We start from the raw sequence: 16,512 nt of genomic DNA on the forward strand, positions 1-16,512 counted from the left end.
ACATCAGTAGCATATTTCCCTTCAATGGTCCTGCGTATAGTCGAGATGCCGACGCTCCCCGCATTCCTTTGGCTCAGGCCAGGGTACCGGTTCTGCTTTTGGTGGCATTGGGGAGCTCTAGAGGCACTGTGAAGATTGTCTTAAACAGCGCTCTACTTCTGCGTCCATGGTCGGCTACCAAACAAGAGATCTCGCCACACCCGTTCATGACCACCATTCCCTAGTGAGTTTCATGCAGCAGGTCGAAGGTGTGTTGGTGGGCACGGGTTGGCACAACCACTCCGTTGTTTCCCCAGTAGAGGAGATTGCGATGCACGATTAGCTCATCACGCCTGTTCAAAAATGATTGTAGTGACTTGTCCGGAGACTTCTGTGGCCATCCATCCTTTACCCACTGTAGCACTTAGCTTAAGTCCTTGTCACTGCTTGTAAGTTGTTGTACTTGCTTGACTGAAACCGCTAGCTTTTCCAAGCTCGAGATTGAGTTGACCAGTTCCGGAGGTTTGGAGGATCTGTATGTGCCGTCTTCAAGGGCAGCTTGCTCATGGCATCGGCGTTTCCGCAAAGACGTCCTGGTCGGTGCTCAATGCTGTACCTGTAACCTCCAAGCGTAAGAGCCCAGCGTTGGATACGCGAAACTGTCATGGCTGGAACTGCCTTGTCTTCCCGAAAAATCCTCACAAGTGGCTTGTGGTCAGTGATGAGCACAAAACTTTGACACATCAGGTAGTCTCTGAACCGTGTGACACCAAAAATAATGGCCAGTTCTTTCTTTTCCAACTGATAGTAATTTCGCTCCGCCGGTGTCAGAGTTCGGAATGCTTATGCGAGTGGCGATTCCACGCCATCTTTTCAATGCGAGAGCACAGCTCCCACACCATACGGTGAATCATCGCATGCCAGAACAAGCTCCTTCGATGGGTCTAGTGGGTCAGGACCCTTGCCTCCATGATGGCATTCTTGCTTTCGACGAAGGCTTTTCTTTTATTGTCCGTCCATTGCAAGCGGTTGTTCTTGTGCAGTAGGGCATACAAGGGTGCAAGCACTGTGGACAGATTCGGAAAGAACTTCCCGTAATACGAAAGAAGTTTAATGTAGGATCTCAGTTCACTGACACCCCTGGGTTCAGGTGCTTCAATGATGGCTTTTGTGTCTTTCTTTGAAAACTTAGCCCCTCCGAGTTGATTTAATGGCCCAGATAGCAAAGTAATTCTTTGAAAAAATCATATTTCTCTCGCTTGAGTTTAAGTCCAGTGTCTTTGACTTTTTGGAGAACCTTCCTCAGATTCTCTAAATGTTCTGCGCCGGTCTTTCCAATGCAGAACGTCATCCAGGTAGACAGGTGTTCTTTGGATTTCCTGCAAGGTCTCTTCTATTCTTCTTTGGAACAGTGCCGGAGCCGAGGACACGCAGAGCATTAAACGTTTGTAAGCAAAGAGTCCGCGGTGTGTGTTGATGACCAGGAGCTTGCTGGTTTCTTTATCAACGAGTACTTGGTTGCATGCTTCACGAAGCCTAGTTTGGATAACTTGACTCCTCCTTGTAGAGAAGCAAAGACGTCTTCCATTTTCGGCAGTGGGTACTGAGTCGTCATCACTGCAGAATTCACACCTAACTTGTAGTCTCCGCAAATCCTGACACACTTGCCATCGGCTTTTAGCACTGGTACGATGGGGTATGCCCAGTCAGAGTGGTCTATGGCTGTGATGATGCCTTCTTCTACAAGTCGTTGGAGTTCCAGTTTAACTTTGCCTCTCGGTGCATATGGTACTGAGCAAGCTCTGTAGTACCGAGGTTGGGCGTCGGGTTGAACGTTCACATGCACCGGTGGTCCTTTGAGTGCACCACTACCTTATTTGACGACCTATTCAAGTTCCTGGAGTGTTTCCAGTGCCCTTCGGATGGTTGCAGTTTTTCCTAGTTGAGTGGAGTTTAATTCCCGTGGAAGTAGGTCAAATGTTGCCATCCAGTCCCTGCCACAAAGGTTAGGGCTCTTGCAAGAAACAACCAGAAGTGTCTGTTGACGTTTGGTCTCACCCAGGCTTACGTCCACTGTCAAAGTTCCTTGCACAGGAAAGGGTCCACGGATGCATTTGAGCTTGATGTCTGTTTCAGCTGGTCTAGGCACACTTCTCTGATGGTTGAGGTACGTATCCTTCGAGATCAGCGAGACAGTGGACCCTGAATCTAGCTCCATCTCAATTGGAAGTCCATTGACCAGTAATGTTATCGTGATTGGTTTCACAGTTGACTTTGCTTGCAATGCATGCAAGTAGTACTCGGATGTTCAACCAACTGGTTCCAGCACGTTTACTTGTTTTGTGGACTGCTTCTTTGGCTTATCGGTCTTTGACAAACAGCAACTTGCCAGGTGCCTAACTTTTTCACACTTGTAGCACTTTGTGCTGATGTGCGGATAGTCCAGGGGACTGTGATCCCGGGAACCACAACGAATGCAGGCACTTGTTTTGTCTTGTGGTCCTGGCTTCTTTTTAGTTGTGGCCTTTGGATCGTTCCATTTTTGGCCTCTAGATCCCTGTAGACCATTTTTCTTCCTGTGAGACTTGAGATGATTGGTGGTACCTTCTTTTTCGAAGTAAGTGCGTCCACTTGGCCTCTTTTTATCTCGGTCGCGTTGTATTCCGCTGCTTCCGCCGACCTCGAGATTCCGACAGCCTTCTCCAAGTTTAGGTTTTTCTCCACCAACAGTCTTTGCTGCACAGTCTTGTCTCGTATCCCACACACGAGACAGTCCCCCAGCTGTTATGGAGGTCGCCGACGCGCCGACGCGCCGACGCTAGCGAGCTCCGAAGTCCAAGGCGACCGAGAAGAACCGTTCGCGCGCAGCCCGAGATCTAAACATCCGTTCGTCCGCTTCGCGCGTAACCTGAGCGCCCCGTACCAGAGGCGCCTTTCTTTTATTTCGTTTTAGATTTAATAAACGAGACGTCAGTCTTCAGTCTGACTCCGGCACGAAAGGTTGTCCATGTGTGCCCTTCGCAAAAGAACGTAAAACGAAACATGGTGTCAGAAGTGGGATCGCTCCGCGAGTCTACTAATAATTAGTATAGCGCAGGATCGTCTACAAACGAAGGGACAATGGACAAGCCCTCAACTTCTGCCGACAACGGTGCTACCGAACAAACGGTAACGGCAACTTTTTGCATCTCGCCACCCGAAGCCTTCAGTTTTACAACACCTAACGAATGGCCGGCGTGGAAGAAGAGATTCAAGCGCTTCCACAGTGCATCAGGACTGGCATCTCAACCATCTTCACACCAAGTCGACGCTCTCATTTACATCATGGGACCACAAGCTGAAGACGTCTTGCAGACCTTCAAGTTGTCCGACACCGAGGCTCAAGACTTCGACAAGGTGATGGAGAACTTCGAACGTTACTTCATTCCTCGTCGAAACGTTGTGTATGAGAGAGCCATGTTCAACACAAGATCGCAACTGGAGACGGAAACCGTCGAGGAGTACGTCACTGCTCTCCATGGATTAGCCACTACGTGCAACTATGGACCACTGAAGGAAGAATTGATCCGCGACAGGCTGATTGTTGGTCTTCGGGACAGCAGGACTTCAGAAAAACTTCAACTCGATCCTGATCTGGACCTCCAGAAGGCCATCGCTGCTGCGCGACAATCGGAAGTGATTAAGAAGCAACAAGTGGAACTCCGACCGACAAAAGAAAAGGATGCCAACGTTGACCGTATAGCAGCCAAAAATGGGACAGCAGCAGGACCTGCTCAGCGAGGAATTGAACGTTTAAATGTTCGAACTCCTACTAAGAAGACCGCGACACCCAAACCAAAAGGCAAACCGTGCCGTTGGTGTGGTCGAGAAGCTCACCCGAGGAGTGTGTGTCCGGCGAAGAACGCAGGCTGCAACAGGTGTAAGAAAAAGGGACATTTTGCAACAGTCTGCAAATCTCCAACTACCGTGAACTCCCTCGTACACGAACAAGGATTCGTAGGAGCGGCAGCTTCTCCTCAAACAGCAAAATGGGACATCGAGATATTCGTCGACGAAACTCCTGCTGTTTTCCGAATAGACACTGGAGCAGACGAAACGGTGTTACCAGCTGCCATCTTTCAAAAGGTCTTCGCAAAGTGCCACAAGCTCTCCGAGCCCCAACGCCGACTTCATGGTCCAGACGGACGACTCCATAAAGTCATGGGATCAGCTTGGATGAAGCTCAACTGCCGTGGGCAACAAGCACTCGAAGAAGTTTACATCGTGAAAGGACTTCGCAAACCTCTTTTGGGTAAGCCAGCTATCGAAAAATTTCGGCTTTGCCCTCAAATCTGCATGACTGCGAACAAAACTTGCGAACCGAAGAAAGAGTTCTCTCACCTGTTTCAAGGACTGGGATCTCTCGAAGGTGCTCACGTTCTGAAGCTGAAACCTAACGCGACGCCGTTTGCTATCGCATCACCGAGAAGAGTACCGCTTTCGCTGTATCGAGAAACGCAGAAAGAGTTAGAAAGCATGCAGTCGCAAGGTGTCATCTCTCCAGTGGAAGAACCTACTGAATGGTGCGCGCCGATGGTCATCGTCCCCAAACCGTCTGGCAAAATTCGCATTTGTGTTGATCTCACACAACTGAACAAACACATTCAGCGTGAATATCACCCCATCCCATCAGTGGAGCACACGCTGGGAAGGCTAGCGGAAGCCAAGATCTTCTCAAAGCTGGACGCGAATTCTGGGTTCTGGCAGATCCCCCTAGAAGAGAAGTCACGACTCCTGACGACATTCATCACTCCGTTTGGAAGATATTGTTTTAATCGCCTACCATTCGGAATCACGTCAGCACCGGAACACTTCCAGAGGCGTATCACACAACTTCTCCAAGGAATGGAAGGAGTACTTTGCCATATGGACGATATTTTGATATGGGCGTCATCGTCCGAGCAGCACGAGCAACGTCTGCGAGAAGTCCTCAGGCGACTCTCATCAGCAGGACTCACGCTCAACGAGGATAAATGCGTCTTTCGAGTGACAAGTATCAAGTTCCTAGGTCATCAAGTAGACAGCGATGGTGTCCGTCCAGACGAGACAATCGTTAACGCAGTGAAACAGATGCCCATACCGACTTCAAAGCAAGAAGTCAAGCGCATCATGGGTATGGCGACATACCTAGGACGATTCGTGCCGCACCTGTCTGACCTACTGCATCCACTATCGTCACTGCTCAGTTCCAAAGTGGACTTCGTGTGGGATCATCCTCAGCAGAAAGCCTTCACCAAATGGAAGGAAATCCTCTCAACCTGCCCCGTTCTCGGAATTTACGACGCCAACAAGCGATCGATTGTATCGGCAGATGCGTCATCCTACGGCCTGGGAGCAGTGCTGCGTCAAGAGCAGGAGGATGGATCATATCGCGTCATCGCCTACGCGTCCAGAACACTCACCGAAACAGAGAAGAGGTACGCCCAAATCGAAAAAGAAGGTTTGGCACTCACGTGGGCATGCGAAAAATTCCGAGATTACATCGTGGGAACGCACTTTGTACTGGAAACCGACCACAAACCACTCATTTCTCTGTTTGGATCAAAGTCATTGGACGACCTAACCCCACGGCTTCAGAGACTGCGCATGCGTTTAATGCGCTACTCATTCGAAGTTGTCCACGTTCCGGGCAAGGAACTCCAAGCAGCTGACTCGTTGTCAAGAAGCCCTCTGCCACAGCGGCAAGACAGAGAGATGCAAGAAGAAATCGATTGCTTCATTCGACACATAGAGACGTCCCTACCAGCAACGCAAACGAGTCTCCAATGGATAACGGCAGAACAGAACAAAGACCATGTTTGCCAAAGACTCGCCAGCTACAGCCATAAAGGTTGGCCAAATCGTCGAGATCTCGGAACAGACCTCAAAGAGTACTACGAGTACCGTCATCACATTGCCGTGCAAAACAGCCTTCTCATGAATGGTTCTAGAATAGTGGTACCAGAATCCTGCCGTCCACATATCCTGCAACAACTTCATGAAGGACACATGGGCATAGGAAAATGCAAAGCACGGGCAAATGTATCGGTGTGGTGGCCGAGGATAAACGATCATATCGAGCGCCTGGTCAAGAACTGCGAAAAGTGCATTAAAACTGGCCAGAACCGAAAGCTCCCCCTCATCCCGTCAGAGTTTCCTAGTCGACCGTGGGAGAGAGTGGCGATGGACCTCTTCTTCATTCACGGGAAATGGTGGCTGGTCGTCGTCGACTACTACTCTCGCTACCCCGAAATCGCCCGACTGGAAAGCCTCACAGCAGCGTGCGTAATAATGCACTGCAAATCGATATTTGCGAGGCATGGCATCCCAGAAGTAGTGGTGTCTGATAATGGTCCTCAGTTTTCGGGAACCACAGGTTCAGCATTCACCAAGTTCTCACAAACCTACGGATTTAAGCACATCACATCAAGCCCTCGCTACGCGCAGAGCAATGGGATGGCTGAGGCTGCGGTGAAGATCATAAAGAGATCACTCAGCAAAACAGAAGATCCGTACGAGACACTCATGATCTACCGCTCAACGCCTCTGCCCAACGGATACAGTCAGACAGAACTTCTCATGGGGAGAAGGATGCGTACAACCGTACCGATCGCCACTCAGCTCCTGGAACCAAAGCTACCCGACCAAAAAGAACTGCGTCGCTATGAGCAAGAAAACAGGAACCGACAAAAGCAATACTTCGACCGGCGACACGGAGTGCGTCAACTCGATCCACTTGGCTCTGGACAGCGAGTTTGGGTCATTGACCTCAAGCGAACCGGAGTAGTTCAGAACAAGGCCCATACACCACGATCTTACTGGATAACGTCCGAGGGTCAAGAGATCCGAAGAAATCGCACGCATTTAATTCCTTTCCCCGATCAACAAGATAAACAAGGCATCGAAGAGTTCCCCGAAACAACCACGAGGCCCGAAGAAATGTGTGCCGACACCTCCCACAAACATTCTCGGCACGGCCGGTGTGTAAAAGAGCCAGACCGTTTCAGCACTTCTTCGAAGCTCCCTTAGAAAGAGGGATGTTATGGAGGTCGCCGACGCGCCGACGCGCCGACGCTAGCGAGCTCCAAAGTCCAAGGCGACCGAGAAGAACCGTTCGCGCGCAGCCCGAGATCTAAACATCCGTTCGTCCGCTTCGCGCGTAACCTGAGCGCCCCGTACCAGAGGCGCCTTTCTTTTATTTCGTTTTAGATTTAATAAACGAGACGTCAGTCTTCAGTCTGACTCCGGCACGAAAGGTTGTCCATGTGTGCCCTTCGCAAAAGAACGTAAAACGAAACACCAGCATGTGGTTGAGAGCTGGTCCGAAGTTGCAGTGTTCTGCCATCTGCCGAAGTTCGGCGACGAACGTAGTGATGCTCTCATTCTCGAGCTGTACTCGCGTGCTGAAGCGTAAACTCGGCGATTTCGTACGGTGGAGGGCTGAAATGGACTGCTTAAGGTTGCCATGAGCCCCTTGTACTTATCTTTTGGCTTCACAAGTGCTAGCAGACTCCTGAGTGTCGCGTAAGTGCTGGCCCCGACGGTTGATAAGAAGATCCATTTCTTCTCGTCGTCTTCGATGCCGTTTGCACTGAAGACCGCGTCAACCCTTTCCAAGTAGGATAACCAGGGCTCCTTGTTGTCGTATTCGTCAAGCTTGCCAAAAGACAACATTTCCACAATTTCAAAATCCACGCGCGCGCGCGGGAAGTTCGCGCACAGCAAAGATCCGTAGAATTCCTACCGGGCCATCCCTTGGTGCTGCTGCTTGGCGGCTTCTCCATCTCGTCGTCGATCGGTTTCTCGTCGCCAGTTGTTTTGTACTTCGGGTTGGGTTTTAACCTAATACTTTATTAAAGAATAACAAGCGGCCGGAATAACAGTAGCCTTTCCCCCTCGCGGATCCAGAGTCGGCTCCCTCTGACGAGAGTTCCTTAGCCTTCCTCGGCGCAGTCGTTACGGAGCGGGTCGGTGGCGGCATCTAGCGAGGGCCTACAAATACAGAGCACAGCCGAAATGTTCTGCACGTTTTCGCCACCGCTGAAGCTAAATCAACTCAGCACGGACGCGACGTTCTCGAAAAACGAAACCGAAAAAAGGTAAGGTGGGAGAGAACTTTTCTCCCCTCTGCCTGGAGTAGGAGAAAAACGTCTCGTTTTTCCCTTCTTGTCCGTTTGGGGGGGGGGGGGGGGGGGGGGGGGGGGGGGGGGGCGCCAGTAGAAGGGAGAAAGACGCGCCGTTGCTACCTTTTCTTTTTCCTTTTTTTAGAGTGCACTGCCCGCCAATATGAAGGGTACAGCCGTTAGCCTCCATCCATCCATCCATGACATTAGCGCAGGTGTAGCTACGATGCTCCTCTTGTTGCTGTGCACGTTTTGCGCGTGCCCACACCAGCTACTCAAGGAAATTTGGCGAAACCGTCCGCTCACCTTGACAAAAAGCATCCCTTGGTTCCCGGGATGCCAGTAGTACTTGTCGTCGTAAATCAGGACCTCATGCATGACAAACGTCTTGAGAGCATACGACGAGAGATTCCACTTGTAGGAGTCCCTCGTGGTCTTGAAAGAAAAGTACAGCAATTGTTACATCTGCTAATCTGGCATGGTGATTTCGCACAAACAGAAAAACCTGCTTATGACAACGAGATCCCTCAAGTTTACGGCTGCGACTAATCAAGAATACAATGACAAATGATTCATTTCTATGTGCCCAATTGGTACTGGCTACGATGAACCTTTAATCTATATTACGATACCTTGAGCAAGCGAATGATGGGCTTCACACAACCGAAGTCTTCGATGAGTCTCTTTTCCATGTTTGGGAAGTGCAGCCGCCACAAGTAGGAGTTGGATCTTGGGGGCTTTGGGATCAGGAACCAGTTGCAATCCTTTCCCAGAGAAAACAGGGGATCGAAGGAAGTCAGTTTTAACGTGGCAAATGCAACAAAGAACAAATAATTAGCAAAATGGATTACTTTACTTCGTTTGAGCTTAAGTTCAGACGCAGCCGACGCTACGAGCTAAAGGGACCGACCAAGCAGCTTCAAAAGCGCAAGACACTAGGCCTATTTTGTTTGTGATTGGTTCAGTGATGATAGAACACGTGCGGAAACATGACGAACACCATGATGGTGTCCTTTTGACGCTGTCTGATTGGTCACACCAGCTCGTAGCGTCGTCTGCGTCCAGACTCAAGGTGAAACGAAGTACATACTTTGTTTCACCTTAAGTGGGCGCAGCAAACGCTAAAGCGTCGAACCGGAACCGAACCGGTATTTTTAATCGAACTGGAGGCGAACCGAACAGAAATCGTCGCCATCTCAAAACCTAACCGAAACTGAACAGAAAAAAAATGCACAGTAACCGGTTAAAAACGGTTCAGCCTAATATATTTTGTTGTTAATAGACTCTTTCCGAAATTCAGTCTGGCCACTTTGATCACTATCATCATCTGAAAAATGGCATATGTGCCGTACTAGTGGGAAGGGTCTATTCCTAAATGCTTAATATTTGAGATAAAAAAAAAATATCGGCAAAGGTCTATAAAAAATTCATACCGAATTGCAATGAATGAGAAATTGTAGGATTTCATGGGGGTTTGTATTAGCACTCAGACTAATTATGTGACTTCACTTGTAACGTTATATTATACGATGTGGTCACGTGACGTCACGGCGGCGACTCGCGTAGCGTCGTGCCGTGACATAACTTCGTATCACGACTTTACTCCCAACGTTACTAGATCCAATAGCGTCGTAGACACCGTGACATCACGGGACACCACAACTTCGCACCATGTGTCAAGAGATATTGAAGCTGACTACCTTCCCACTGTGTAAGCAGGCGCGCGTTTGGTGGTGTATCACAACAGCATGAGGTCGTGTATTACTAGAGCGTGATGCAAGTTAAAGACCTCAAGCTTGTATAGAAGTAAGGCACTCACTGGCCAAATTTCTCCTCAACAGCAGATGACACCAAACGCTCGTTGAGACAGGCGTGCGTTTGGTTGTGTATCACAACAACATGAGGTCGGCTATCACTAGAGCGCAACGCAAGTTAAAGACCTCAGGTTTGTATAGAGGTACGGCACTCACTGACCAAATTTGTCCTCAACAGCGGATGACACCAAACGCTCGTTGAGACTATCTAAACAGGCGTGCGTGCGGTCGTGTATCACTAGAGCGTGATGCACGTTAAAGACCACAGTCTAGTAAAGGGTCTGCATTTGCTAAATTTCACATCTACAGCGCGAACGTCAGACGCCCATTGAGGTTGACTACTTTCCCTCTGTCTAAACAGGCGTGCTGTCATGTATCACTACAGCGCGCGGTCGTGTACCACTACAGTGTGATTCACGTTAAAGACCCCAGGCTAGTGGAGGGACTGTACAGGCTAAAATTATCGTCTACAATGGACATAGCAGACGCCTGTTGAGGCTGACTACCTTCCCGTAGCCTAAAAAGGCGTGCGGTCATGTATCACTACAGCGTGCGGTCTATTACTAAACCGTGACGCACGTCAAAGACCCCAGGCTAGTAGAGGGACTATACTGGCTAAATTTCACATCTACAGCCGAGATGCCAGACGCCCATTGATGCTGACTACCTTCCGGCTGTCTAAACAGGCGTGCGTCCAGTCGTGTTATCACTACAGCGTGAGGTCGTCTATCACTACAGCGTGATGCACGTTAAAGACCCCAGGCTAGTGCAGTGACTGTACTGGCTAAATCTCTAAACTAAAGCGGAAACGCCAGACGTTCATTGAGACTGAACACCTTCCCGTTGACTAAACAGGCGTGCGTCCGGTCGTGTTACCACTACAGCGTAAGGTCGTGTACCACTACAACGTGATGCGCGTTAAAGACCCAAGGCTAGTGGAGGGACTGCACTGGCTAAATTTCACATCAACAGCGGAAGCACCAGACGCTCATTGAGGCTGACTACCTTCCCGCTGTCTAAACAGGCGTGCGTCTAGTCGTGTTATCACTACAGCGTAAGGTCGTGTACCACTACAACGTGATGCACGTTAAAGACCCAAGGCTAGTGGAGGGACTGCACTGGCTAAATTTCACATCAACAGCGGAGGCACCAGACGCTCATTGAGGCTGACTACCTTCCCGCTGTCTAAACAGGCGTGCGTCCAGTCGTGTTATCACTACAGCGTAAGGTCGTGTACCACTACAACGTGATGCACGTTAAAGACCCAAGGCTAGTGAGGGACTGCACTGGCTAAATTTCACATCAACAGCGGAGGCACCAGACGCTCATTGAGGCTGACTACCTTCCCGCTGTCTAAACAGGCGTGCGTCCAGTCGTGTTATCACTACAGCGTAAGGTCGTGTACCACTACAACGTGATGCACGTTAAAGACCCAAGGCTAGTGGAGGGACTGCACTGGCTAAATTTCACATCAACAGCGGAGGCACCAGACGCTCATTGAGGCTGACTACCTTCCCGCTGTCTAAACAGGCGTGCGTCCAGTCCTGTTATCACTACAGCGTAAGGTCGTGCACCACTACAACGTGATACACGTTAAAGACCGAAGGCTAGTGGAGGGACTGCACTGGCTAAATTTCGCATCAACAGCGGAGGCACCAGACGCTCATTGAGGCTGACTACCTTCCCGCTGTCTAAACAGGCGTGCGATCATGTATCACTACAGCGTGAAGTCGTGTATCACTAGAACGTAATGCATGTTAAAGACCCCATTCTAGTTGAGGGACAGCACTGGCTAAATGTCTCATATACAGCGAAGACACCAGGAGCCTATTGATATTCAGTAAATTTCCCCGCCCATTGGGGTTGACGCCCATTGAGGTTTACTGCCTTCCCGCTGTCCAAACAGGCGTGCGGTCGTGTATCACTTCAGCATGATTCACGTTAAATACCCCAGGCTAGTGGAGGGACCGCACTGGCTAAATTGCTCATCTACAGCGGAGCCCAGACGCCCATTGAAGCTGGCTATCTTCCCGCTGTCTAAACACGCGCGCGGGCGTGTATCACTTCAGCATGATTCGCGTTAAAGGGGTACTCCACCGATTTATTGAGCTACCTCAACTAACTATATTTTCTGACTCCCCGGCCTTTACTCCCTCCGGTATGCTATTTAGAATCGCGAAATTCATAATAGTTATTGCGAAATCGGCAAATGAAAATGATGCAAAAACCAACATTCAAATATACGCGCGCTTTTCAGGGCCGTGACGTCAGTGGCAGGCAGGCTTGCCAGTCGAGCAAGCAGCCAAAAAATAGAATATGCCAATCATTTGTTCCGTGCTGGAGCGCGGGTACTGCAGCGAGCTTCCCAAGCATTGATTTGACACCATGAAACTGCTTCGAATCAGTTTAAAACAAAATCTACAGCCCAAAGAGTGAACCCCTGCCTTCCACTGACGTCACTTTTTTATTGTTGCCAGTAGAGACTTCGAGCTTGAAAAACACGGTGAGGACCAAAACTGTAAATTCAATAACTTCGCGAAAAAACAATATTTTGACCTAATATTTGGGATACTATTTTTGCGATGTTTGTTGGTTAGTTTAGCAAAATTTCAAGCAAATCGGAGATAATGAAAAAATCGGTGGAGTAGCCCTTTAAAGGCCCCAGCCCAGTAGAGGCTCCGCACTGGCTAAATTTCTCATGTACAGCGGAGACACCAGGTGCCTATTATTGACTGACTACCTTCTTGCTGCCTAAACAGGCGTGCGGTCGTGTCCCACTACTGCGTGACGCACGTTAAGGACCCCAGGCAGTGTCGTCACTAAGGGGGGGGGGGGGGGGGGGGGGGTGGCGGACCGCCTACGGCTCATCGCTCAGGGGGTGTAGTAAGAAGTGAAAAGTGTGAGTGTGTGGGAAGGAAGGGGTTAAGCGACACTCCCCAGCCCCCCCCCCCCCCCCCCCCTTCGGTCCTTTCGTTTCAAGGCGCGTTGCTATAAAGACCGTGGGGGAGGGGGGGGGGGGGCGCGGAGGGCCACCGCATTGAGTGCCACTGATTCTAGCGACGCCACTCCCCCCTTCTTTTCAATAGAGGGGCCGCACTGGCTAAATTTCTAATCTCCGGTGAATGCACCAGACGCCCATTGATATCGAGTAACTGCCCGCTTGTCTAAATAAACGCACAACAACCCAATGGCTTCGAGAACGACTTCGGAACTATGTGTGCCAAGGATTGAACTCCGAATGTTGTAGAGACGCTTACCGTCTTTGGGATTCTAGTCATCCAGTGTTTCCTTTGAGTGCCTTCGGGCCAATCAGGGTGCTTAAACTCTATCACAGGAACAAGGTCCACGTCAATATTGCAGCCATCTTTAAGTATGATATGAAATGTCTTGGCAGGGCCACTCTGGCTTGGCCGAATCTGCAAAAGAATAAAGAAATCGGAAAACCATCAATGGCTTAGTCCTTGGAGAAATTAATTTTAGTCAAGTTAACAAAACCAAACAGAAAATGAGATGAACTCACAATGAATTTCCGAAACTCTTTTTCGCGTTCTTTCGCTTGGGAAGCCTGGAGCTCGCTCTTTTAGCCCCTACTTATAAGGCAGGGCGTCTCAAGCGGCCCTTCCGCTGTGAAACGAGACGGAAAAATCGGCGCCTGCAGATAGAAAGCTCTAGCTTTTACCGAATGTGCGCTGAGCTGGTCAATGTTACAGTGTGAAATTTCAAAGCGCAGTTCTCTTCCTGTAAAAATGAGAGCAAAACACTTGCAAGGTTGAGCGCGTTCGCAGACGACCGAGTTAGCGACGCTATTTACTTGTGGTGCCAGGTGCAGCAAGCAGACGACGCACTCTGTTGCCTGCTCGTTGCACCAATAGGAAGATGGCGGCACAAATATATAGCGTCGCTAATTCGGTCTTCTGCGAACGCGCTTAGCCTTGACTTTGGCAAGTGTTTTCCTCTCATTTTTACAGGAAGAGAACTGGGCCTTGAAATTTGACACGGTAATATTGGCTAGCTCAGCGCACATTCGGTAAAAGCTACAGCTTTCTATCTCCAGGCGCCGATTTTTCCGGCTCGTTTCACAGCCGAAGGTCCACTTGGGACACTCTACGAAGTGACGCTCTATAGTTTGATCACGTGATGCGATCCGCGAGAGAACGTTTTCACTTGCGAATTGCAACGAGCAAGATTGAGGTTGATGTCCGATTGGCGATCAGTGAGGAGATGGAGCTGTCTCATCGTTCGGCTGGCATTCGAAGTTTCTTGTTCCGTCACTGAAGTAAGAACCGAAATAGGTTAGGTGCCATTAATATAACACATTCTATGTTAAAAAAAAAAATCTGTCTTTTTGGCAATTCCCAAAGGCGTTCGAAATTCATGAAATTTATAAATGGTAGGACCTCTGTTCTTTTCGAACTCTTTTTGCGGGAACGTTAAGCGAGGACACTTGATGGAAGCACATTGCAAGGGTTTTGTGAATATATAAAGTGGTTACACTGTCACGAGACACTGTGACCTCGGGTGTCATCGTAGTATCACCTACGTCACGTGACGTCAGGTCACGTCAGGCGTCACCGCGACACGTCACTTTCAAGCAGGGTTGGGCAGTATCGCGATACAAATGTATCGCGATAGTATTTTAGAAATACATTTTATATCTGTAATTCTGTATTGCGATACATTTTTTGCACCAGTATCTGTATTCCTGTATCGAAATACATTTGGAATGTTTCTTTGTATCGCGATACAATCAGGATGAAATGTATTTCGTTACATTTCTTGAGAAATACTCCCCCCCCCCCCCCCCCCCCCCCCCCCCCGAAAAAAAAAAAAAAAAACAAGTGAGAACACATTTCTTTTTTTTTTTTTTTACTACTGAGGGCATTAACCTCAAGACAATGCTGGGGCATTGTTACTATGCTGATCGAGGTTCCTTTTGATTCTGCAAACTATTTTTCTATGTGTCCTCTTCTCTCTTCTGAGAAGTGTTGCGTAGTCGGAAACTCGAAACAGGTAACGTGCCAGGAGTGGAGTCAGAGCATCTTCTGCCGCAGGTTCTTAAGTAGGGATTTCTTGAGTCATTGTTTGCTGGCATCCAATGCCCGCTGCTAACCGTCTCTCTCGCCTTAGCGTACAGAGTACACCCAGCCGGCAAAGCTGAGTCACATTCCGTTGCAGTATGAGCCTGGCAGTGGTTGACTTGAAATAGCAGGAAGACTCACGCTGTGGAGTTCAACACATATTCGAATGCATCTGGGGCTGCGCCCGTAACATTGCACGGCTCAAGGGTATAAGTCATCAGTCGACGTGAACGTGACCCGCTGCTCTGGTGATCCGAAACCCAGGAGGAGGCCAGAAGTGACCTCACTGTGCCATCCCAGACTACGTACTCCCGCGACTCGTCTCGAGAACGCCGTTTCTCGGACAGCTCGCACCTGTGCCGGCAATATCAGCTCGCTATCCACAAGGTCTCTGTTTGGATAATGCTAGGAAAAACTTGAGGACTGCAATCCGTGCGTCGGTGGCGGAGGGTCGGTAGTAAGGACCTTCAGAACAGGGATGCTACCGCATCGTTTTTCCAACCGTAACAGAAGATAAGACGTGTATATTCCAAGATGCTTCAGGTGGTCCACCATTCTCAGAAATTCCAAATGACACTGCATGCACGATCTTCAACTAGGTAATCTAAAACGAAAGTACGTATTGTCCTTTCATACAGCAGCGTGGTAAAGTTTCATGTTCAAGGCCACACGTACAGATAAAGAATACTAGTTCATTCCTCAGTGACATCATGTGATCAAGGTTGACAGGATTCTTTCCTTAGACAGACAGGATGTCATGGAAGGGACCGAGGTCAGCCCTTGATGGAACGTTTTTTGGGGCCCATTGAAGACTCCTTGTCGTCCGAAACCACTACCTTCAAGGCAAAGTGCCAAGCCTACAGGAAAGTAATTTCGGGATCGAAAACATCCACTTCAAACTTCAAGCTTTATCGCAGTTGGCGTCTCAAAAATTTGGAAAATGTATTGCACTATCAGTATTTCTGTATTTGTATTTCTGCCCTCTCTAAAATGTATTCCTGTATTTGTATTTCCAAATACTTTTTGCCTCTTTTTAAAATGTATTTCCGATACGTATCACGATACATTTTTACAGATGTATCTTAGTATCAGTATTCTGGCTACTATTTTAATGTATTCCAGTATTTGTATTTCCAAATACATTTTTGAGTATTTCTGCCCAACCCTGCTTTCAAGTGACGTCGCAATGTCACATAACCTAATCGCCTGAAGTCATGGTGTCCTGTGACATCCTGGTGCCACATGACGTCACAGAAGACCTCTAAATATAACGTATTTCAAGCGTCTTCGTGTCAGGTCATTGAGGTCGCGTTCGCGAACATCAAACCCCTAAGAGCTGGCCCCATAAATGGTATGCATTTAAAGGAATGAATGAAGAAATTTTGTCTTAAAAAGGAGGGGCTCCCTCCCTAATGGGGAAGGGAGGGAAGGGGCTCAAGTTCTTGTTACGAAGTTGACATCCATGCAGTGCAAATACTCTCAGAGAGAGAGAGAGAGAGA

General features: G+C 49.0%; 1 protein-coding gene across 1 annotated transcript in view; it reads right to left on the reverse strand.

Moving 5' to 3' along the window:
* Positions 1-7,931: 7,931 nt before the first annotated feature.
* Positions 7,932-16,512, reverse strand: part of LOC115310656 (cyclic GMP-AMP synthase) — a 34,966-nt gene continuing 26,385 nt past the window's right edge. The window contains exons 4-7 of the mRNA XM_042287090.1: positions 13,192-13,350; positions 8,753-8,884; positions 8,427-8,555; positions 7,932-8,018 (exon numbers count right to left, since the gene is read on the reverse strand). Coding sequence (XP_042143024.1) covers positions 7,932-8,018; positions 8,427-8,555; positions 8,753-8,884; positions 13,192-13,350 — 507 coding nt within the window. The remainder of the gene's footprint in view (positions 8,019-8,426; positions 8,556-8,752; positions 8,885-13,191; positions 13,351-16,512) is intronic.

The sequence above is a fragment of the Ixodes scapularis genome, unplaced genomic scaffold (genome assembly GCF_016920785.2).
Source record: "Ixodes scapularis isolate PalLabHiFi unplaced genomic scaffold, ASM1692078v2 PGA_scaffold8__174_contigs__length_109621045, whole genome shotgun sequence".
In the NCBI taxonomy this organism is placed as follows: Eukaryota; Metazoa; Arthropoda; class Arachnida; order Ixodida; family Ixodidae; genus Ixodes; species Ixodes scapularis.